At 39.5% G+C, this 26,074-nt stretch overlaps 2 protein-coding genes across 16 annotated transcripts in view; both read right to left on the reverse strand.

The window, feature by feature from the left end:
- The window catches only part of LOC132159954 (E-selectin-like), a 159,477-nt gene that overhangs the window by 103,041 nt on the left and 30,362 nt on the right, over nt 1-26,074 (reverse strand). The window lies entirely within an intron of this gene.
- LOC132159950 (complement component receptor 1-like protein) overlaps nt 1-26,074 on the reverse strand; it is a 217,702-nt gene that overhangs the window by 65,107 nt on the left and 126,521 nt on the right. For 9 of the 15 annotated variants that reach the window (XM_059569638.1, XM_059569644.1, XM_059569632.1 and 6 more), the window contains 6 exons: nt 18,068-18,259; nt 17,815-17,988; nt 16,347-16,538; nt 16,094-16,267; nt 15,717-15,908; nt 15,363-15,581 (listed from right to left, as the gene is read on the reverse strand). In XM_059569638.1, coding sequence (XP_059425621.1) covers nt 15,391-15,581; nt 15,717-15,908; nt 16,094-16,267; nt 16,347-16,538; nt 17,815-17,988; nt 18,068-18,259 — 1,115 coding nt within the window. In that variant the 3' untranslated portion in view covers nt 15,363-15,390. Of the gene's footprint in view, nt 1-15,362; nt 15,582-15,716; nt 15,909-16,093; nt 16,268-16,346; nt 16,539-17,814; nt 17,989-18,067; nt 18,260-26,074 lie in introns of those variants that run through there. The other 6 variants (XM_059569631.1, XM_059569634.1, XM_059569637.1 and 3 more) reach the window with 6 other exon arrangements.

Genomic DNA, 26,074 nt, shown 5'->3' on the forward strand with positions numbered 1-26,074 from the left:
GTCACACAATCCTTCAGAAATCCTTTTAACAATCTTATTTTCTACAAAAAACATTTATTGTTATTATTATCATCATTATTATTAATGTTGAAAAGAGCTTTTGAATGGTATAGTATTGTGTATAGTTATTGAAACTTCATAATGTTTCACTTGATTATACATTTAGTCAGGAATTATAGTTAGGAAAAAGTCTTAATAGTAAAATGTTTACACGTTATGTGAAAACTAGTACAAGTGAATTATGTCTTATTCCTCTTATCGCGAAGTAAAATAAAAAAACTTGAAGAACAGTCTGGCTGCTTTTTCTTCTGTTATGGGCGTATTTAAGCCGCACGCTTCAGTTTGAATCTGAATAGCGCGTGGGCGTGTTCACATTAGATATAATGAAGGGAGACGTGAAAAACGGACATCACGTTTTCATATGGATAACTTTATCACAGAATATTTGTTTTCGGCGGCACTGTTTAGTTTAAAAGTAGACATGTCAAGCTTTCTATAGATATCTGTTTCATGTCTCTTCATTGAGTTTTCAAGGAGTTACAGTTCATTTTAATTACGTGTTTGTAAATGAAGATCAGCGCAGAGAAATGCTGCAGAAAGCACACCTTGTTTGTTATCTTTATTTTAAAAGTGCACAAAGTTTTGTTGTTATTATGTCTGCATCCAAAAAAAAGTAGACCCTTTACAGATTCGATTGATGTATTGCTCCTATCTGTACGATTAAAACTCAAAGTGTAATTTAAGTTCTTTTCGGGGTTATCTGGAGAAAATGACTCATAACGCGTATCCGTGTTAATCGACTCCAGAGGGTTAAGGTGGACTGTCATCGGACTAATGATCTTGATGACAGGAAACGGGCCAATAAATCTAGGAGCTAACTTATTAGAAACGGAACCGAGTGGAATGTTGTTGGCAGAAAGCCACACTTTTTGACCCACGACTTATACGGGAGGCTTAGACCGGTGGCGATCGGCCTTGGTGCGTGCCCTCACCTGGAGCAGAGTCTCGCGGGCTCTGGTCCACGTGCGGTGGCACCTCTGGACAAAAGCGTGGGCAGAGGGGACCGCTACTTTAGATTCCAGACTAGGAAAAACTGGTGGCTGGTAACCTATGCTGCACTCAAACGGGGAGAGGCCCGTGGATGACACTGGTAGCGAGTTATGAGCGTACTCAAACATAGAGAGTTGTTGACTCCAGGATGAAGGATTCTTGGAGACCAAACATCGCAACGTTCTCTCCAAATGTTGGTTGGCCCGCTCGGACTGACCGTTGCTCTACGGATGATAACCCGAAGACAGACTAACCGTCGCTCCCAATAATTTACAAAATTCCCTCCAAAATTTGGAAACAAATTGGGATACCATGTCAGAAACCATGCCCATTGGGAGGCCATGTAACCGAAAGATGTGATCAATTACAGTAACCGCTGTCTCCTTGGCTGAGGGTAATTTGGGCAAGGGAATGAAATGTGCCACCTTCAAGAATCGGTCCACTATGAACAAAATGTCCATCATGCCATTAGAGGGCGGGTCTAATGCCCATCCAGACCCAAACAGAGGTCAGTTAGACGTCTTACCACTGGCACAAAAACCGAGCAGGCCAAAACTAAATCGTGAATGTCGCGAGCCATAAGTGGCCACCAGAATCATTGCTTTACTAAGGACTTAGTACGGCTTATTCATGGATGACAAGCGACATCGGAGCAGTGAGCCCACTGAATAATATCGGACCGTAACTCCTCCGAAACGAACAATCGATTCGGTGGGCACCCGGGCGGAAGCGTTACCCCTTCCAAAGCCGTCTTGACCTTTGACTCGACCTCCCATATGAGTGATTAGATGACTACTCTCTCAGGTAAAATACAATCGAGAGTCACCGGGCATTCGGATGGATCAAAAATATGTGACAAGGAATCAGGTTTGATGATAAGCGTTACGTAAATCCAATTTTGTGAAGACAACAAAAAAAGAACGTCTAAGGTTACATATGTAACCCTGGTTCCTCGAAGGAACGAGATGCTGTGTCGAGAACGAATGGGGAACGCGTCCAGCGTGGCGTCTCTGAATAACGTGCATAATCAGTCCAATGGAAGGGCGAGACGTCATAGGAGGGTGACGTCAGAGACCAGGAAGCATAAAAGCAAGAGCGGCAAAGCTGGTAATCAGCCTCAAAGGATGAAGCAAGTGCCGGCCAGAGATGCCGGAAGTGTGGTACTGCGATGCAGCATCTCGTTCCTTCAAGGAACCAGGGTTACATACGTAACCTTAGATGTTCCTCTTCAGGAACTCGAGCTGCGTCGAGAACGAATGGGGAACGAGAATGCCCATGCGGCCAGACTTTCAAATCTCTGCCTAGTGTGGAAGAGCACAGCTAAAGCAAGAGAAGGAGCCTGACAGAATTCGGGGACAACCCGTCCAATGGCCAAACTTCAGAAGGAGTGAGTCTTGACCCCCAGGAGAGGGGAGATCAGAGGACTCGAGGCTTATGATAACATCCTGATCACCGCTTAGCATAAGCTTCTTCTGGCCAGAGGCCTCAGCCTCAGCGCACCATGGAGGAAACATGTAACCAGAGGGTTTCCGCCCACTGACTGGCCACCGAGAGGGGCGCGGTAGGCCACCATGGCCGCCACGTAGACCTTCAGGGTGGAGTGGGTCAACCCTGTGGAGAGCCTGCAGGAACTCCAACACTGTACCATCCCGGCAATTAACTGGGTCGAGCTGGTGGTCTCCGCACCAAGAAGTGAAAAGCTTCCACTTCAAGGCATACAGTTTCCTCATTGAGGGAGCTCTGGATTGGAGAACGTTCTTACAACCTCGGTTGAGAGAACGGAAGCTAAGAGTTGTGCCTCCTCAGAGACAACACTTACAGCCTCTAAGCTCCATGCGGGGGTGCACCCTCCGCCTGCGAGAGGAGATCTCTCCTGTAGGGAACCTCCCATGGAGTGCCGACAAAAAGAGAATTCAGGCCCAGAAACCATACCCGGCCCGTCCAGAATGGGGCTACTAACAGCAGCCGGACTCCGTCCCGGCGCACTCTCTCCAGAACTCCCGAGAGCAGAGCAATCGGGGGAAAAAGGTACAGATGAAGCCTCGGCCATGTCTGTACTATGGCGTCCAGCCCCAGTGGAGCTGGATGAGTCAGAGGAAGCCAGAAGGGACAGTGCGATGTCTCTCGAGTCGCAAACAGATCCACCCGAGTCTGGCCAACATCTCCAACTCTGCTTCATCACCTCAGTGTGAAGCTGCCATTCCCCGGGCCTCGGCCCCTGCCTCAACAGGATGTCTGCTCCCATATTAAGATGCCCAGGAATGTGAACTGCTCTGAGCGAGAGGAATTCGTCCTGGGCCCACACAAGGATCTGGTACGCTAGTTGTATAAACGGCGTGAGTGCAGACCTCCTTGGTGGTTGATGTATGAGACTACCGCTGTGTTGTCGGTGCACACCAACACATGGTGACCTCTTAGGTCTGGGAGAAAATAACGAAGTGCACGAAGCACAGCCAGCATCTCCAGGCAGTTGATGTGCCATGTCAGATGGCGACCACTCCACAGACCACGGGCAGTGTGGCCACTCATGACCGCACCCCAGCCGGTGAGGGACGCGTTCGTCGCTAGCATCACACGGTGACAAGGAGCTCCCAGCACCGGGCCCCGGGACAAGAACCAAGACTTCCTCCACATATCCAAGGCACGTAGGCAGCGCCGCATGACCTTTAGCATTCGAATTGGGTTTCCCCACAGGGAGAACCCGTTGGTCTTGAGGCACCACTGTGGGGGTCTCATGTACAGCAGGCCAATAGTATTTACGTTGGACGCAGCTGCCATCAGACCCAGCAATCTCCATGACTGCTTGACAGTGAGTGACCGGCCTTCTCTCACTCTCGCGACTGCAGTGAGGATCAACTCGATCCGAGCAGGTGACATAAGTACCTGCATCGTGGTCGAATCCCACACCATGCCCAGATAAGTGGTTCTCTGAACTAGAGAAAGCACACTTTTCTTGGTGTTAAGTCTTAACCCCAGCTCTTTCATGTGAGCGAGAACGACACCTTGGTGCCGAACCGTCACCTGCTCAGATTGAGCTGATATCAACCAATCGTCAATGTGGTCGATTGAAAGTCGTGAAAAGTGTGGGGTGAAAGTGCAAGGCCAGTGGAAGATCCGTATTGGTAGGCTTTTGCCCCCAAAAGCAAACCTCAGAAACTTCCATTGAAGAAGGATGGCGATTAGTGCATCTTTTGATAGATCACGACACACCAGTCCTCGGACTTGGCCTGTGCAGGCGTGTTAAACTTCAGTCCCCTGACTGAGAGGTTCAAAAAGCACAGATCTAGAAAAGGACACAACACCTCTTCCTTCCTCGGAACAGTGAAGTACCGGCTTTAGGACCCGGACTCTGCAACCCAAGTAGGGACCACCTCGATGGTCTCCGTCCTCAGAGAGAGTCCACTTCTGTTCCATTACCAAAGCCTGCTTGGGGCCCACCAGAACTGGATTCTGTGGACTTTTACTACAGTGTGCAGGACCCACTGAGACACATTTGGCAGTAGTTTTCACGCTGCAATATAGTCTACTAAGGGAATCAGCCTCTCAAGACTGATCTCTGGTTGCATCAGAGCAATTAGCTTGGTTCCCTGAAGCGGCGCACCGGCAGGAGACGGCCGAACTAGCTGCTCTGGATACCTCCCAGGAGGACGCGAGCCTCTTAGCACCGCTACGTTTCCGGGCGGTAACTGAGAGAAGCGCTCACTGGAGACCACTGCGCCCTGGAACACCGGCAGGGTTGGCAGATCATTCTCCTAAGGGCACTGAGGAGAGACGGGCACCGTGTAATGCGGTGTACACCGCTCTTCCCCAGAGGGGCCTGCCCTCCGAGGTCCTGAGCCACAGCATCAGGACTCTCATAGCTGAAGTCTCCCAAAAACGACGGTCCTCAGACCCACATCGTCTGCTAGGAAGACTAGACCAGAGCCTGCTCGGGGCAGGACCCCTTGAAGTACACTTGGCAGGGGCTTCCACACCGCCATGTGACCTCCTAAGGGAACCAGTCTCGTGAGACTGGCCTCTGGTGCGCCTAGAGCCACTAGCTCGGTGCCCTGAAGCGGTGGACCGGCAGGGGACGACCGTACTAGCTGCTCTAGAGACCTCCGTAGAGGTAACGAGCCTCTCAGCACCGCTACGTTTCCGGGCGGTAACTGAGAGAAGCGCTCGCCGGAGATCACTGCGCCCTGGAACACCGGCAGGGTTGGCAGAACGATCTCCTGAGGACACTGAGGAGAGACAGGCACCATGTAATGCGGTGTACACCACTCTTCCCCAGAGGGAGCTGGCCCTAAAAATGTCCTAGGCCTAGGCGTCAGGACGTTATGATGAAGGCTATCCAGTGAAAACAACGGTCCGTAGAACTGCTTTCCACTAGAAGCCTTCAGCCTGGGAGCGCAACTTTGACTCTAGCGTCTGCGGAGGAACAAAATTGACACCCCGGCACGTGGGGCTGGAACACGGTTGGAACTGCTCTGCCCAGCAGCCCCTGACCGCCTCAACCTCCTCAGAGGAAGAGCGGTACACACGTGTTCTCACACAAGAAATCACATCCCTAGAGCCCCTGTAAATCTAACTTCACATAGTCAGATAAATGTCATTTTATTCCTTAGAATTAAATGTAGTCAGCAACCAGACTAGTCAACACGGTCTGGTGTAGAAAAAAAAAACTCACATAAAAATGAAACAAGTAATAAACGCGTGTTGGCTCGGCAGCGCTCATGTCTTTTTTAATTTTATATATATATATATATATATATATATATATATATATATATATATATATATATATATATATATATATATATAACTTTATGCTACTCAGTCACACAAACAACATCAATCTCCTCAGAGAAAGATGGATGCTGCAGCGAGCTGTCTCAGAGGTCGAAGAAACCGCAGCGCTGGTTTCCAAGCCTCGAGAACGAGCTCTAGATCTAGTGAACATGGGTGGAGATAGGACGAGCCGTCTCCAACCCGTTCGCCAGATCATGTGCGATTCCCATTATTGCAGTCGCCACCGTGCCTCAGCAACAGCGCGACCGCAACTGCAAGATCGCATGCACGGACACACTCTTTGGAGCGTGCCCGGCGAGAGAGCATGCAGCAGCAGCAGCGAGCTATCTCAGAGGGCGAAGAAATCACAGCACTGGTTTATGGTTTCCAAGATAGGACAAGCCTTCTCCAACCCGTTTGCCAGATCATGTGCGATTCCCACTATCGCTGTCGCCGCCGTGCCTCAGCACCAGAAAAGCACAATCAGCCCCCCGCGAGCTCCACTCTTCATTAATGCTGCTTATGTTAATATTAGCATAATATGCTTGTGTGACTGGTGCTTGTGCAACTGGCGAGCTCATCGAAACCTTTCCACATCAATCTCCTCAGAGAAAGACAGGCAGCGCATCGCGCCCTCTCATCGGGGAGAAAGTACCACAAACGCGGGCTTCCGATGACCGAGAGCGGGCGCCGGATCTGGTGGCTAAGAAAGATGATAGGGACTTGCCCGTCTTACATTCCTTCCAGCAGATCCGAAAGCGAATCCCGCAAGCACAACCACCGCTCCGCCTCGGCGAAAGCGGGGCTGGCACCGCGAGAAACACCAGTGAAAAATCTCTCCTCAAAGAGAGCCTTCTGAGAGTGAAGCAAAGGCTTGCATCCCAGCCGTCAACTCCCTCGAGAGCTGACACTGCGCGCTTCACTCTCAAGCAGACAACACACGAGCTGCGTGTGTCCCTAAACACACAGCCTGAACGCTGCCTGCTCTCGCCTAAAACTTCTCTTGATTGAAGCTTTGACAATGGAGTTTATCAGTGGACAAACGACACTAAATAAGACTCACAAACAGATAGCGACTGACACACACACAGAGCGCTTGCTGAAGACACAAGGCTGATTACCGGCTTTGCCGCTCATGCTTTTATGCTTCCTGGTCTCTGACGTCACCCGCCTATGACGTCTCGCCCTTCCATTGGACTGATTATACACGTTAGTCAGAGACGCCACGCTGGACACGTTCCCCATTCGTTCTCGACGCAGCTCGAGTTCCTGAAGAGGAACCCCGCCCCAGCTGGAGAAGAGGAAGGGTGGATGAACCCCGATGCTAGGGAATCAGAAATATATTTCTCCATGGCCTCCCTCTCAGGACTGGAAAGAGAGTAAAGTTTGCCTTTAGGCGGGGACTTACCTGGGACTAACTCTATGGCACAGTCATAGGGACGATGCAGAGGGAGAGAAGCAGTGCGGGACTTACTGAACACTTCCTTCAGGTCCAGATACTCCATGGGCACGTTTGACAAAACCGTTGCTTCCGCCTGAAAAACAGAACCAGACACAGAAGAACAAGCAGAAACCAGACAAGACTCATGACAACATTCGCTCCACCAGGTGATAGTGTTGGAACCCCAATCCACTCGTGGGCTGTGTATGACTAGCCAGAGGTGACCTAAGACAATGGGTGCCATGGGGGAGTCCATGAGGAGGAAGGGGATGGTCTCGGTGTGGTTGCCAGAGGTGAGGAGAGTTAGGTGCAGTGGTGTGGGTGATGTAGGGCAGTTCGTAGCCATTTAGTGCGCTGACGGAGATCTGGTGCGAAAGGGGAGTGATGGGGAGTCTCAGGAGTTGTGCAAGGGTGGTGTCCATGAAGTTACCTTTGGCTCCGGAGTCAAGAAGGGTGTGAAAGGTGTCCGTGTTGTTGGCCCATCTCAGTTTCACTGGAAGGAGAGTGGATGATGTTGAGGACTTCCTGGCGGAGATCCCACCCGATAGTAGCCTCAAGTTTACTACCGGGCTGGCTCTTTTTCCGGGCAGGAGAGTAGAAAATGTCCAGGACATCCGCTTCTCTCTCTCCTCCCAGGTCAGTCGAGCTCTGCATGGGTTCGTGATCGAGGACGGGACCGGCCGTGTTCTCTCTGCTCGGGTTGCAATTCTCAGGCCCAGCCAACATTTCCATGTGGGCCCCATGTGGGTTTTTGGTGGGCTGTCACTTGGGCCCTACATGGGCAACCCAAATGGGACCCGTATATTTTTGTCCATCGGCTCCACTTGGGCTCCGTGATGGGTCCATAGTGGGCTCCAAATGGGTTCGAATAACTGGGGCCAAGGTGGGCCACATACAAAACCCTTATGGGGCCCAGATGGGTGATTACACTGGACCCACAAATGGCCCCTATATTGTGTTATAGTGTGACCACAGTGGGTCAGAACTGGGCCTCATTTATATTTCTTTATTAATTCCTCTGGATAAAGTTAATGTTCTAATATCTAATAAAACGCTATATAAAAAAATGTTTTATTTACCTAAAAATTTGATGCTTAATACATTTCAAATTACATGTTAAAATATTTCAAATGTGAAGAAAATGACTTCAACTCAGAATCTCAAAATCACAATTTTATTGGGTAAAACAAAATAAAACAAAACAGGAAAAAACCTGGATATAAAGACGGTAACACTTTCTATGAAGCCCATATTTATAATACATTATAAGGGTACTCTTAAGGAATTATAATGAATGCATAATGCATTATAAAAAAACTTATAATATGTTATATCAACTCAAGAATAATCATAACAATTATAATTCATCATAATATAATACTTAATATAATTCATCATGGTAATAAGTTTAAGAATATGATTATTTATAACACAATGAACACCATATTAAATCTACTTAATTTTCAGTATAATGGACTGTATCATATCTTGACATTAAGATCTGCACAGTATCTTACTACAGCTTGTGAGTGGTTAAATGTTGAGTGTTACTTGAGTGTTTCCTTTGGAGCTAATGTTAATTGATGTGATCTTAATACTCCAACTGAAAAAAAATGCAATCTTTTATATGGTTAGATTTTATTTTGATGGTCCCCTTAATCAATCAAATCAATTATAAGCAACTTTGCCACCACATCCCAATTAACTCTCATTAGAGTATTAATATGCTCAAGAATGGTAGAATCTAGTATGGTAGAATAAGCTGACATACTTGCAAATACACCTATGTCAGTTTATCTGTTGGTTGACAATCAAAATAAAGTGTTAGCATATATATATAGTTAATATAGTTGCAGAGTTACTCAACAGCTGTCTAAGGGGCACCATCAAAATAATCAACCTGATATTACAATAAAAATAGTTCAAAGCAAATGTGTCATTTTACAAATTCATCTGATCTGATATCTGATCATATGGCTGTTGGAGAAAAACATTTTGGTAACACTTTATTTTTATAGTCCACTTTAGACATTCTACTAGCAGTAAGTAACTTTGCAACTACATGTCAACTAGCAGTTAGTAGAGGATTAGAAGAGTGTCTGCTTAATATCTTCTAACACTTTCTTTGTCAACTTATTGTCAACTTATACACTAAGCCTAAACCTAACCCTAAACCTACCCTAACAGTCATCTCTGAGAGTTAGTAGACATGTAGTTGCACATTTCTGAGATTTAGTTGATATGTAGTTGACATGTAGTTACAAAGTTACTTTTAGTCAGTAGAACGTCTAAAGTGGACTATCGAAATAAAGTGTAACCAACATTTTCTTTTAATTATTATTATTATTATTACTACAACTACTACTTATAAGTGGTCTTTGACTGCTTAAAGTAGCATAAGAAAAATGTCAAGATATGACACTTATAATACATTGTAAAAGTGGATGCAACGTGTTCATTGTGTTATAAATAATCATACTCTTAAAAGCTATAACCACAAATAAGTAAATATATTAAACCTGTTCTTATGAATATTCATGAGATGATACAACATATAAGTTGTATTATAATGCATTCCTTATAATGCTTTAAGAATACCCTTATAATCTATAATATGGGCTTCATAGAAAGTGTTAATGCAAAAATATTTGAACATAACAGGATTAAAATGGTATTATTCCAGGGCCTGTGCAGACTTCTCAGCTTCATACCTAAAAAAACAAAACAAAAAAACAGTAAAGAAAGAAAAACACTGTTACGATCCAGATGGGGATCAAACTCAGGTATGTGGTGTGTATAACCTTGGCACTAACCACTGCTCCACTGAAGCAGGTCAAACCCAGATGCAGAGGAAATAACCAAGAGGCTCAGAGTCTGACTCCTAAAGTTCTTTACTCAAGACAAAAAAAAACTCTGTCCTTAAATGTCAGGCAAGAGAGAAATTCAAAGCAACACTCAACAGAAGACCGCTAAATTCTCTAACCAAAAATCCTTGGCAGCATCATACTCAAAAATACTTTAGGACTGAACAAGAACAATAGTCAGTGAGGCATTTAAATAGGGTGGGCAATTAGGAAACATTCAATACAGGTGTGCTACAAGTCTCTAATAAAGAGGTGATCTGGGGTTGAAAGTACGCCATCCAGTGGTGAAACCAGGGAAACTCAGGCAGAACTTTACAAACAGAAAAGGCAATTATTTTTAAATACTACTAAAACATTCACAAAAGCATTAAAAAGCATGCATGGTTATAATTAAGTAGTGCCAGTACTTCATATTTTTGCCCAAGTGACAAGTGAAGTGACACTATTCAGTTTAGAAATGTAATTTTAAAAGTACTATTATTTTGTTATATATTCAATAACACAAGTTATTGCTTCACACCAACAACTTTATTCATTATTCATCTTTTTAATTCATATTTTTTAACAACACAGAATTACCAGAATATTAACCATATTTCATCAATGAACATACATATAGCCTACAAGTAAAATCATAGATAACACATTTTGCCAGGGAAAAATGGTGTAAATATAAAAATAAAAGTTTGAAGAGTTAATGTACTTAATTAGTAAGACTATACAACAGTTTTCAGAGAACACATATCATCTCAAAACATAAAATTTTCTTCTTTATGGCGATGACTCTTCCGCCTGCCTCACGATGGTCCAGCTGGTCAGTCAGCACCACTGCGGGAGGGAAATTGATAATTGATAAAACAAATGAGATGCTCTAAAACACTCTTGTGGGCTTTCATCTTCACAATAAATCTGTCATGGTGTCATGCCATCGCATGGGGAGATGTTTGTTAACATCTGTTGAAAAACCCATGACATAGTAATTGTAGCTCCACCCATTGTTGACAGATGCACCCTATTCTGACTCCAATTAAGGACCTTTAAAAAGGGTTGCTTTAGAGCAGCAATCAGTTCACTCCTTGTTGACTGCTCTGGATTCTTTCATATGGTGTTGTGGCTGTGTACAGATGTAAGTTTATTGTTTGTTTTGTATGGTTTGGATTTGTTTGTAATTCCTTTGATTGTTTATCTTTATTTGTTTATCTTGTGTAAGTTCAGAAACCAGTCTGATACACCTGTGGAAAGAATGATGTACTGGCATTGGTGAAATAAACGTGCAAATGGATGTTGTCTCAAGGTGTTTTAACTGACATCCTATTGTGATGCTCCCCCTACAAATAAGCAGTATCCTAAGAGTCTTTTACAACATCTAAAAATTACTAACACCTAATATGCAACTCATTACATGTTTTGGGGGGATGGACATTAATAAATCAGACATTTTAGTTTATCCCACTTTGTTGATACTTTACTACATGTTAGGTGTGAATAAATGTATTATTCATGGAACAATGCTTATTACTGTAATAACGTTCATTAAAAAGCATTGCTATATGGATGATAAGAACTTGCTCTCATGAATGTTTTTATCAGGATTTTTGTAAAATGTTAAATATCAAACTGAATGAAATCGCATAGCATTCTTCATGACCAGATTGGCATATTTCATTCTGTAACCTATACATTTTATGCGCTCAAAAAAAGACACTTATCATCCATCATGAGGCAGGCAGGGAATGTTTTGAGATGATCTGCGTCTCATTTCAGAGGTGGATACCTCCGGACGACACAGCTTTCTAAATGAGACACAGCTGATATGTGTTCTCTAATTGTTGTCTTACTAATTAAGCACATTAACTCTTCAAAGTTTTATATTTACACCATTTATTTACACCATATTTACACCATTTATTTTCCACTGGCACATCCGACACGTTCGCCCACAAAGATAGCATTTTTAATCTATTAGGAAGCAGACGTGCCTGTATGCGCTCACATTAAAAGCGTTTTTATGGAAGTGAAAATTTTTTTAACAAATTATATTTTGCAGAATTTGAAACTTACAGTGTGTTTATATAGTACAGGGACATCTTATATGCTGAAGGATCAATTGAATTTCGATTCCTTAAAATTTCATTCATTGCTGCTTCAATCACTCTTTTTTTAATATAAATCCTTTCTTCTCAGGAGCACACTTTACAAAGCAGTGCAAGGAGATTTGCCTGATCAAGACGTGCTTAAAGTTTCAGAATTTTCATAAAATCATACATTGCACCAATCATTACTACATTGTCTATAAATGCAGACGTCGCACTAGTTGATTCTGCTCTTGGAAAAGTCCAAGAAGGTAGTCCCATCTCCTTTCACCATCCATTGCCAGTGAGCAGGACAGTAATTTACTCCTCCTCCACCACTCCTACCTTTAGATGGTTACAGGCTTGAGCCTACCAGCTGCCAATTTGTTTGCAGTCATGCAAGGCAGGATGGCAGGATGACATGGTAATTCAGAGAATATATCAAGACAATGAAGTAGCCAGAATCATTAGAGAGAAAGGAGATTACTATTTTTTTTTTTTTTTACATGTGAGCATTACACAGGTAATTGTACAGTACATCATTGAACATTAGTTGTTTTAGTCACATGTACAGTCACTTTTGAATAGTCGAACTATGAAAAATGTAAATACTTGGGAGATTTATGAATGACATTCAAAATGTTCATAAATTATATTACAAAGTTTTGAAGTGTTGCATTTTCATTTAAGGGGCAGGCTAGTTCATACTGTTAAATCTCTCTTCTAGTTAGCTGCAGAAGACACCCCATTTATTTGTCATCGAAATTCAATGAACATTCTAGCTATTCAAAGCTGGTTTAAAATGAGCATATGTATCTTTTCAACACTAGCATTAACTTTTCTTGTGACATTCAGCATTTAAAATAGATAAGATAAACAAGACACCCAAAGTGCTTGCTATTTAAATCCATACGAAAGGCGTGTTTATCATTCATTTTTACTTTAAATACAATGTTTCTTACATTTTTATAGAAATATTACAATAATCAAATATCTCATACAGAGATCACTGTCATAGTGAGAGTGTTTGGGAATATTCAAGCATAATTAAATCGCATAATCACGTGATATCAGAAATAATAATCCAACATTTTTGAAGAGAACGCAACCTCACATTTGCTTGAACCAATGAGCATTAAGCTTTTTTGTCAGCCAGTTGTTTCCCATCATGCTTTTGTATAAGAGTAATTGGAACAATTTGATCCAGGGGGTCGAGATGGGATCCAGGGGATGGAAATGGGCAGGATTAGTTGGATCTCAAGTTGATGGAGTTGGTCTACCACTGTAATATGAATGTACTTACATGGTAACTCCTCAGGAACTGTCGACTTAATATAAAGTGTAACACTTTCTTTACCAAAAAGTGATGTTAGTCCTGTTACACATTTGTACTTTCATTACCAAAAAGTGTTGTTGCCAATGTCCTGTGACACATTTGTATTTACACATACCATTCAGGTGGTTGTTACATATGTGTAGTTACAAACATTACAGCTCTAGATGCTATGTACCAATGTGTACTTACATTGTGGTCACATACTAGGTTTCATTTTATATATTTAAAAGTGAAATAAAAAAAATGTATTTGAATTGTTTTACAAAACAGTATTCTTTCACAAGTACAAACAAGTAAAACCGAACAAATATAATTTTAAGTATGCTTACTACTAAGGTATTCTTTACAAAATTGTATATATAATACATAAGCTGGTACAATATAAGATTGCATTTGCATATTTTATAGCTATAATGTATTCACGTGTGATTTTAATTAATGTTCTATATAAAATATATTAAAATGTTAAAATGTTTTTCAAGACGCCTATCTTTTTAAAAGCAGGCTGCAGCACGTTCATTTCATAAATAAAAATATATTAAAATATATTGCAGTAGGGTTATATGTGGTTCATAAATAAGATACATATACTTTAAATTCACTAAAAGCTGTATCATTTTAGTACACTCTTATACACAAATCCGCCGCAAACTCTATGGGTGCAGCCATCTTGCCTGCTGCCATTACTGCGTGCCTGTGAAGTGTGACGGTGTGACACTTGCCGGTGCCCTCTAATGACATTTTAATGAAATCGGATCCTGCTCATTAAAGAAAATGTCTGGTGAAAGGGAATATTGGGTAGATGATGTCAGGCAGTGGCCAAAACTTACTGATAAAGGTAATTTATTGACAACATAATGTAAAAATATGCAATTAAGAAGTGTATTAATTGATGACAACAATAAAACTGAACGCTGTCATTACTAGCTGTGTTGCTAATATGTTAACTATTAGGCCATCCTTAAAAATATTCTTGTCTGCCATAACCCAACCGACCCTGTCAATTTAGGACCGACCCAATTAATTATTATTATAAAATATTAGTGTCGGTTTTATGTGTTTCATCCACTTTTGACGCACATTTTGGTCCTCCGCTCGACCAGGAACTCTGTGTAATCCGTATGGCCGTAAACATGGGCAGTCAATGTGCAACAAAGGTTCGAGAATTTCACAAACGGTTTTATTACAGGCCTGTAGTTTTGTGCTGTTGTTAAAATAGCCAACCACACAACACGCTCTTCCCTGCATCACTGGACAGCATACGTACTAAAAAAACTAAATAAAAATAACTTTTCGTACAGCTAACATCTGCTACAGCTGCCTACGGGACCAACACGCTACTTCTGCTACTTCTTTAGCAGCAAGGCACGCAGTAATGGCGGCGCAGCTTTACTTTCGTGTTCCGCCGGATTTGTGTATACAAAGTAAACATAACATAGAGTTTAGGCAAGAGTTAGATAAGAATGATTTCTTTAAGTGCACTAAAACGACACAAAAATTATACTTGTGTTTTAGCATATTTCTTTAAAGCCCAACTAAGCATAATTGTATCGGTTTATCTGCATATTAATATACATCTGAATTTCAAGTATTTTAATACATTTAAGAGGACTTTTTTCCACCTTGGTATATAGGACAAATGTAAGGTTTAAGAGTTAATATCATTTTCATACACGCCTCGCACATCTAATTAATTTTATTTGTATTTTAGTTTTTTATTTGTTTGCTATTTTTCTTGCAAGAAATCCAAAACTGACAAATTGATTTGGGGAAAAAGAAAATATTTATTTTGATCTATTCATTGGATTTTTTGCTTAATAGTACAGCTGTTGCTTCATCTATGTTTTATTTCCACTGTCACACACACTCAGGCAAAGTCATCACTCCATCATTACACTTTTGTCTGAAGCCAACACCTACTGGTCTTTTGCCCCACAGACACTTAAAGGTGAGGTGATCATCATGTGGTGCAAACAACTTTTGTTCACCACCGTAGGCGAAGTCTATACCTCTTTCCTTCATTATCTCCGCTGTCACTGTACAGGGCTCTGAAATAAACCAAACATGTCACTATCAGTGTCACAGTATACGTTTAACTAATCATCACAACATACAACTTAAACTACAAGATTGCATCATGATGTATAAATATTTTATGTATGGTTTAGCGTGTTCATACTTACTTAAACACTTAACCTTTCCTCCCCATTCTCCTTGCTGACAGGTCAAGATGTTGGAGAAAGGGGAACGTGTATCCAGTGTGTATTTACTAAAGCAGAAGTATTCAACTCTCTCTCCTGTATTGTATTCCTTTTTTGTAATATCTGTTGTATCTCCATCGTTCACTGGTGGTGGTGGACCACATTTCCCTGGGACTGTTATCACCAAGAAAATGTGGCATTAGTAAATCTCTAATATGAGAATGAAGTCATTTTAAGAGCAGGTTTAAGAAAAAGTGTTTAATGTGTTGAAGAGAGAATTCTAAAAACACTATATATACTGTATAGAAAGAGAGAGAGAGAGAGAGAGAGAGAGAGAGAGAATTTATAGTAGAACATACCAGCGCACAGTGGATTTGGTGTCCATCCGTCTTGTGTACATGTGGCCTTATCTGCCATTTTATTATATTCAGACTCACAATAGTAATATATTTTTGTTCCCAGTTTTAGATCTCCACTGAAGTAATAATCTGGGTGAGACACATGCTGGTCACGTGGAACTTTACATCTAATCTCTGAAATGAGATTCACATGCTTTTAATAATATGTAGTAAGTTTATCACCAAATTCAGAAGCATTTCTCTAGAATCTTACCTCCACAACCAGGCTTATGATCCCACTCTCCGTTCTCTTGGCATCTAAATGATTTTCTGGTTTCTTTTGTATCATACCCTCCTTTTTCAGAGCAGGTGATCTCCACACTTTCTCCAGCTCTGAACATAGTCTTTCCCTCTGGGATGATCTTTTTTACTCCAGATGTAGTTGACTGAAGCTCACAAGTTATTTCTGCACAAGACACAATTACAGTATGTTGTATGTAAATGTTATACCCAGACTACTTTTAAAAAAGTAACTTTATTACACACTTATTCACTTTTGTAAGGAGGTTATTCAGTTTAAGACGTTTGATGTCAGAGAAGTGCTTATTATAAGAGCTTTTTATTTTGAATTTATTTGTATAATTAATCAATTTCTTTTGTTGTTTTGAATAGCAACAGACCTGTGTGATACCCCTTGATTAATAATAATGAACACATAACATCACCTTTAAGGTCAAGTCTGAGTGATTGAAAAAAAAAGAAAAAAAAGAAGGGCCTGTTACATCTAGAGTTGCGAAGAAATACCAGTCATTGTGGTATTCTCTATCTAGAATTATTTATCTACCTTATAAGAAGTTGTTATTTGTCAGTTTGACAGGATGTTTATATATATATATATTTTTTTTTTTCAAAATATGGCTATATTTCTAAAAATGCTACACACAAAACCACTAAACACAACCATAACATGCAAAACATCACACACTCACAAAAGCAAACACTTATTTTAACTATTTTTTAATAACTTTTTTAAACAAATTTTAACCCTTTTAAAATTATAATTATACTGTATTTCTATAATTTACACACACACACTCGCTCTCTAAATATGCATATAACTAAGTCAGAATGTAAGCTTTATTTGTAAAGCGCTTTGTGCAATATAGATAAAATGTAAACATAAATGCAAGGGGTATTTTCTAAAATAAACAGTTTTGATTTCTAAATGAATAAAAATATGATAAGTGTTTTCACACACGATCACTGTGTGGGTCATCAGTAGATTAAAATGGCAGTGTTTCCCAAAATAAACAAAAGAGCTGTTAGTTTCGAATGATTTGTGTAATGTAGAAAACTGTTAAGAGTTTTTTTTTACAAGGTCAAACAGAGTTTAAAGCATGTAATGTGCTTGTAGTTTTGCAGACTCGGTTTAAAGATTCAGTATATGAGTTAATGCCGTTACTGAGTGCACCTCAAGAAAAGTACCATTTTGTAGTGTCTAAGGAATTAAAAAAAAAATGCACCATTATTTTTCAAATAGTTTTTGCTCCAAATTAGATTGGCATTAGCTCACTTACTTCTTGAACAGTTACTTCTGTTCAAGACAAAATTATACAGAACTAAGGGGAAGGAAAAATGAGGCATGAAAAGTGGGAACTATTACTGTCTTTTGTGGGAGAAAAATCAATCAGAAAAAAAAACAACTTTTTTTTACAAAAGTAACATTTAGTAGCAAAACATACCAGCACACAGTGGATCTGGTGTCCATCCGTCTTGTGTACATGTGGCCTTTTCTGCTCTTTTATTATATCCAGGCTCACAACGGTAAGATTTTTTTGTACCCAATTTCATGTCTCCACTGAAGTAATCAGATGGTCTATACACATGCTGGTCACGTGGAACTTTACATCTAATCTCTGAAACGAGATTCACATGCTTTTAATAATATGTAGTAAGTTTATCACCAAATTCAGAAGCATTTCTCTAGAATCTTACCTCCACAACCAGGTTTATGATCCCACTCCCCGTTCTCTTGGCATCTAAATGATTTTCTGGTTTCTTTTGTATCATACCCTCCTTTTTCAGAGCAGGTGATCTCCACACTTTCTCCAGCTCTGAAAATAGTCTTTCCCTCTGGGATGATCTTTTTTACTCCAGATGTAGTTGACTGAAGCTCACAAATTATTTCTGCACAAGACACAATTACAGTAGGTTGTATGTAAATGTTATACCCAGACTACTTTTAAAAAAGTAACTTTATTACACACTTATTCACTTTTGTAAGGAGGTTATTCAGTTTAAGACATTTGATGTCAGAGAAGTGCTTATTATAAGAGCTTTTTATTTTGAATTTATTTGTATAATTAATCAATTTCTTTTGCTGTTTTGAATAGCAACAGACCTGTGTGATACCCCTTGATTAATAATAATGAACACATAACATCACCTTTAAGATCAAATCTGAGTGATTGAAAAAAAAAGAAAAAAAAGAAGGGCCTGTTACATCTAGAGTTGCGAAGAAATAACAGTCATTGTGGTATTCTCTATCTAGAATTATTTATCTACCTTATAAGAAGTTGTTATTTGTCAGTTTGACAGGATTTTTATATATATATATTTTTTTTCAAACTATAGCTATATTTCTAAAAATGCTACACACAAAACCACTAAACACAACCATAACATGCAAAACATCACACACTCACAAAAGCAAACACTTCTTTTAACTATTTTTTTAATAACTTCTTTAAACAAATTTTAACCCTTTTAAAATTATAATTATACTGTATTTCTATAATTTACATACACACACTCGCTCTCTAAATATGCATATAACTAAGTCAGAAAGTAAGCTTTATTTGTAAAGCGCTTTGTGCAATATAGATAAAATGTAAACAAATGCAAGGGGTATTTTCTAAAATAAACAGTTTTTTGTTGATGTTGATGGGCATGAATTGTTTGAAGAGCTGACTGCTTTGGGCAGACGCCTGGTTGCTGGATCTAAACCACTGGATGCGCTTAAATTCATCTGTGAAAAAGGGATGGAAAACAATTTTCCAAATGTTTTTGTAGCATTGAGAGTGCTTCTCACTCTCCCTGTCACTGTGAGCTATGGAGAACGCAGTTTCTCAAAGCTTAAACTGATAAAAATGATCTCCGAAGTACAAGTTAAACTCGAGGACGCAATCAAAGCGTTTGCTGTTGCGAAGGCCCGAGGCCCACGCTTCTGAAATGTAGGTGTGTGAATGTGTGTATCAGGAAAAGAAAACAATCGAAAACTCCAGTTTTGTGAGCTTAAAAAAATGTGTGCATATGTTTAGTTTTATTCTGTACATATCTATTAGCCTATAAAACAGAATTTATACTTAGCTGTTGCATTGTGTACCCTTTTCACCTTTTTGCAGAATGAAAAAATTAAAAACTCTGAAAACATGCTTGCACCTTTTTATTTTAGTGTAATTTCATAGATTAAAAAAAAATTGTTTACATGCATCTAAAGGATCCCTAATTGTGAATGTGAGGGGGGCGGCACGGTCGTGCTCTGCCTAGAGCGGCATTTGAGCTTGTGCTGGCCCTGGGCTCATGATCAATAAGTTGTATTCGCCTCTATCTGATTCAGTAAAGTCAAACCGCAGACAGTGAAGCCTCGAGACCCGTGCGCTGTGAGGCAGGAACAGAGGATTCCGCTTGGTCTTAAAACCTCCCGCAAACATCCATGATCACAAATAACAATTATTTTCGTAAAATAATGATTAATTATTAATTGATGATTTGTTATTATCATTATGGTCTTGTGAAAATAATAATATGGGCTGCGAGAAAATTATGAATACAAAGAGTACTGCTGAGTGCAGGCATGTTTCAGCCCAGTAACACACCGTTCCTCAGAGCCAAAACACAGACCGAATTCTGTTCAGCTGGAGGGGGTTGGGTTTTGGGTAGTTATTCATGGATTGTGGGGGTCGAGATAAAGGTGTGAATTGCTCATTCATATGGACAGTGTCTTATGAGGCTTTCACTTGCTAAACCGGTTTATATACGACTGTTGTTTTGATTATATTCACAGTGCTGGCTCTCTCCGACGAGAGAAATGCAACATTCACACATTACACTATTCCTTTTCGTCTAAAAACATTTCCAGCTTTCTGTAGATATATTTTTAATGTACCTATGTGAGACACCACGGTATTATGTTAATTAAAAAATTATACATTCATTATCATGAAAAATTAAAGTGATGAGACGGCGCCTCCCTGTCATTAATGCACATTAATAATTTTTGCACAAACACTTGAATATGAGCTTCTTATCACGAGTAAAATTCATGCCAACAGCCAATATATTTAGCTTGATCAGAAGATTGACTGCAAGAGTCGAGCGGGATGTTAAGAGTTTGTCTGTTTCTTTTACTGATTATTTTCGGGTTAAAGCATGATATAAACAGATTCACACTCAATCGCTTTCGCAATAATGCGTTCAAACAAATGTAATCTTACAGTGCTACATTATTAGCATGCTATCTGATTTTGAAATCTTGAAGTTAATCGATCTGTTTAGATAAAATAACTGACAAAGATATACTGTTATTTTCATCACAAACAAAATTTTCACAGCAGAAAGCAGCAATTAAAGATGTAATGCTTACAATGTTATTAGTTTGGCATGTGATAGGCTATAGGGAAAAAGTTTACACAAAATAGCTTAAGCCACTTTGAAACTCTCCTGTTATTTTTTTTATTATTATTATTTTATATGCTATGTTATGAACATAACATTTCAAACATACTGAAATACTTTATTCACGGAGTGAAGGTGAAGCGTGTTTCTGGTATCAGTGAACGTGGAGGGGAAGTTGTTGCTTCTCACACACTCTGCTGCCAGTGAGAGAGATGTTTCACCTGACGAAACGAAGACGACCGTGCGAACACTAGCACAGCACATCCGCCGAAAATCAACCTGCAGCAATGCTCGTTCATCGACTCGCCAAGCTTTACTTTTGTAGGTCGCATGGCAGTAAATAATTCGATAATATGACCATGCAGTCAATACAGATATTTAATAAAAACATTAAAACAAACAGGGCTGTAAAATAAAACAATAAAAAACGCATGCCAGGTCTACACTGGACACGAGTGGAACGATCCAACAAAAGACAACAGAACACAGTAATGGATACACTGGACTCGATCCCCATCAGTGAACTGATGCTCGTTCTGTTTATGATGAAATGTTCTGACACTGCGTTCAGATGATTTGACACTATAGTGTGATGTCATCAAGTTTAGACACACTTTTCGCTGTGGGGCACGGATGACAACTTTCGTGTCCGGTGTAGACACAGACAGTGACTGCTCTATTTACAAATAAGTTCTATAAGAAAAAAAAAAAAAAAATCTAAACCAGTGGCATAACAAGATGTAAATATAAACTAGAAAAAATATTAACAGGTCCTCCGTCCATGACACTGACTCACTGCGGAGCTGGCAGTTTTAATCTGAACAGCTCTTAAAGCTGAGTGGATGGTTAGATGCATGATGGGCTAGTATTAAAAAAAAATAGCATCTTTCCAGCATTAAGGTAATAACAGTACTGTTTTTTTTAATCATCTTGTTGCAGTTATAAATTTGACTGCTAAATGAATGATAAAGAACTATATTAAAACTTGTTTTGTAAAATTTCTTCGTCATTTGAATATTGATTTAAAAATCGGTTTAAATCCTAAATCAGATTTTTTTTTCTAAAAAAAAAAAAAAAAAAAACCAGGGATTTTTTGTAGGCCATATGATATTACCCTACTTTAAAAACAAGTAAAGAAGGTTCCCTTTAAAATTACTTTAGTTGTCAATTACTAAAGCTTTTTTTTTTTTTTTTTACATCGTGTGAATGTTGTTGATTATAATGAGAGAACTTGAGTGTAATCGTGAGGACCTTTTATTAATTCTTTAGAGTTTCAAAGATTTAATCGTGCCGGTTTAATTTTATTCGTTTCTTGTTTTAGGCAAATTAGGCCTAAATAATGGGAACTAAATTATACAGTGCTTCACATTTAAACATGCAACAATTTCTTAATCAGTTTACAGACAAATGTCTTTTTCCCAATAAGTTATGTCAAAATAAAGGACAGGTAACGAATAACAAAAATGCATGTTGTTTTATTAAAGGAAAAATATATTTATATTTAAAATATAAATTAAAATATAGGCATGATATATTAAAATATTGACATTTTGGCATATTAATCCATGTAGCCTACCCCCCTAAAATAGGCTACCACTTTTAATGCCCGGATGCAAAGTAAACCACAATTTCTTTTGAATAATATAATGCATAATTAATATAATCTAAATAATACTGCACACCTTTTAAATGTGTCCAATCTAAAATATGGTTTAATAAATATTTAAATTATGATGTTTTTCTTTCATTTTCCGTGACTGAAGCAGTCAAATGTAACACATCAGCGAGGCAAAACTGACGTCTATTAGCGAAAATGTGCTTTGATGCGCTTGTTTGATAACTTGTGGTTAAAGCACCACTCAGCGGTCAAAGGCTGCAAATGCACTTTATACCGCCACCGCCGTGAAAAGAGGCGTTTTCAATGTCTACTTAGTGTATCACATCCTTCATCCACCTGCTACTCTCCCTCTGTAAATTCTTACCGGTTTCAATAAATCCTGAATACCTCTCAACCCCTGCCTCCAGTCCGCTCTGTTATACAGATTGCCTCTTGCTGTTTTGAGGGCAGCTTTGTCTCCTGATCTGATTGCTTCATCTCTGGTCTTTAGCAGCCCATGAAACTTCTACTGTCATCCACGGCTTCTGGTTTGCATGTGTGATGGTCTTGGTGACTGTCACATCATCAATACACTTTTTAATATAAGCAGTCACTGTTTCAGTATACTGCTGCAGGCCTGAGTGGTTGTTGTTGGTGGCTGACTCTTTAAACATGCTACAGTCTGTGTACTGAAAGCAGTCCTGTAGTGGTGAGGTAGCATCATTTGGAGTTTTTGAACCAGTTTGGCGAGTCATAGAAGTGGTCTATATGCTGGAATTTACAGAGATGTAATCCAAGTGCCCTAGCTGGGGTCAGGGGTACAGACTTGGATGTATTCTTTTTTGTTGTGTAGACAAACTCCAGTGTGTTTTTCCCCTTGTTGCAAAGTTCACACATTGGTAGAACTTTGGCAAACTGTCTTGAAGTTTGCGTGGTTGAAGTCACCAGCTATTATGAAAAAGCTGTTATCTGTTTGTTGTTCACTGATGGCAATGTACAGCTCTCGAAGCGCATCCTTAGCTTTTGCACAAGGGGGGATATAGACTGCGACAACAACAATGGCTGTGAACTTCCACAGCAGATAGAATGTTCCACCAGTGACGAATAGTGTTTTGTCACTACCACACCATTGTTACATCTCTTGTTGTTTAGCCATGTTCCAGTGAAAACAAACACACCATAATCCTTTGTCTCATGCTGTGTAGACGGACTGCATTGAATTAAGTCCAGTTTATTTTCCGGAGAGCGAACGTTTGAGAGTATTGGTGATGGAATTGCTCTCCTTCTCACTGTGCATTAGGACAATATAGACATGTCCAGATAATCTGCTCTTCCAGGCAGATTCGTAACATTTTCTGTTGATTGGAACCCCTTAATTATTGCCCTAATGGTGGAAATGGGAATTTTCACTGCTCTAGCTCTTTTCTTAAAGCCACTTCACTAATTTGTGTAGCTCAGTCATATTTTGCTGCACATCAGAAATATATTAATAGATTTTTCTCATTGTGATGGATGATTAAGGGAATTCAGACTTTGTTTTCCCTCCTATTTATATTTCTGTGAAACAGAAACATAAACTATAACTTTATTATGACTTTAATTTATTTTATAGTCTCAAGCATTCAGAAATCTTGAAAAAGAAAATTAAGTAGTTTTACTATGATAAAACCATGGTTTATTTCTATGAGGGTTGTGATATACACATTTGTTGTCGTTGAAGAAATTATACAGGCTGTGTATAACAAAAATATGGACAAAAATGAAAGATTAAGAGAATATTTGAATAAATTTTTTGGCCAATAGCCTAAACAAGGATCTTATTGTCCTGTAAGTGTTAATAGCAGCAATTAAATGGCATTTGGCTCCCTTTGCATGCATTTGTTATAACATGTACATAAATTGTTTATTTTGTATTTGCCTACATTATGTATTTTAACAGTGTTATTATTAACCAATCATTATTGCCTCATTGTTTTTTTATATAACAAGAACGAAGATTTTTGGTGTTATTCTTGTTAAAACCATGGCTAATTTTCATAAGGGAACCTGGAAAGTCAGAGAGAATATTAGATGCGTTTGTGATGGTGAAATTATTTCCGACATTAAAACTCATTATTAACGTCAACAGACCCCTCCCCCCCTTCCCAATCAGTATTGACGGCAAAATAGACTACTGTAATTCCTCAAATAAAAACCGGTAGTCAAATAAACGCCGGGCCGCTTATAGTGACCGGGGGTGTGGTCAACACGGACAAATGAAGGCCGGGGGAAATTTGTGCAGCAGAGCCAGATAACGAACGTACACGCCCATTAACGGAGCATTTCTCGTTCTCGAGTCAAGAACCGGTTGCATCGGTTTTCGAATCACCAGTACACTGAACCGAGAAGCGTTTCTGTCAGACGCGTCTGATTTGAGAACTGAGGAGCTGATGATACTGTGCATGCGTGATTCAGCGTGAAGCAGATTGACACACAGAGCGTCTGAACCGAACGGATTCTGTTGGTGATTGATTCTGAACTGATTCTGTGCTAATGTTATGATCTCTGTCCACTGGAATGCTAACGCTTTTAATTTAAAACGGGTTATTTAAAACAATTACTTATCAAACAGATGGAATTAGAAATAAAGGCCTGCCTCTAATAAAAGCCTGCTTCAAATAAAAGCCTGTTACCTTTTATTTGAGGGATTACGGTATGTTTGACAGGTGCAATATGCCAGTGTGTCACCGGCCTAAGGTTTTCAAAAGGCATCACGCGAGTGTGAACATCACTACAACTAGGGAAAAAAATTATTGTAATTCAAACGCAGCTCCCGTCGGCATTTAAACAGACCTTTGCTCTTAATTCCGATCAGTCCAACGCAATAACGAAATCTGAGCAGGTCTAAAAACTGAAACTGTTGATGCTGCACTTTACACTTGGGAAAAACTATATATATTTTTTAAATATGAGCAGGCCTACAAGCTGGGATTGGTAATGCTGCACTGTAACAAACTGTCTCTGACTGTAATCATAGTTATTTATTTATATTTTTCATTATATTTTACTATATGATATTGGTTTGAGACTGGGAGTATTTTATTTAGTGGAGAACTTTGCAGCAGTATTTTATTTCTTATTCTTTTTTATTTTATATATATTTTATTAAAAAGTATTTTTAAAAAAGTGTAAACAAATTGTTAAAAAAAGTTTATAGTAATAAAAAACCTGCAGTTTAATGTTTGCATTTCTTTCCCTTACTGTACCGAAAATGAATCGAACCGTGACTTTAAAACCGAGGTACGTACCGAACCGTGATTTTTGCGTACCGTTACACCCCTAGTATGTATATGTGTGTGTGTGTGTGTGTGTGTATTTGATTAGATAAATAAAAAGTTGTATCAGAACATTCAATGCAATTAAAGGCAAATTGTCAAAAGTCTGTAACATACCAGTGCAATGCTGTATTCCTGTCCATTGTTGTTGGGAATCACATGTGATTTGTACAGGTTCCTCAGGTTCAAATCCAGGACTACATTTATATTGTATTGTAGAATTGATTTTGTAGTTTGGTCTCTGACCTCCCACAATCTCTGCATTTTGGATGTAAGGTGGTGCACACATTGCTGTAAAACAAATATCCATTATACTAGTTAAAATTCATCAGAGCACATATAGATAATATTTTGATTTAAATAAATAAATAAATAAATAAATAAAATCACAACATTCAATGGAATTAAGTGGCA

This window comes from Carassius carassius, chromosome 16, assembly GCF_963082965.1.
Source record: "Carassius carassius chromosome 16, fCarCar2.1, whole genome shotgun sequence".
NCBI classification, from domain to species: Eukaryota; Metazoa; Chordata; class Actinopteri; order Cypriniformes; family Cyprinidae; genus Carassius; species Carassius carassius.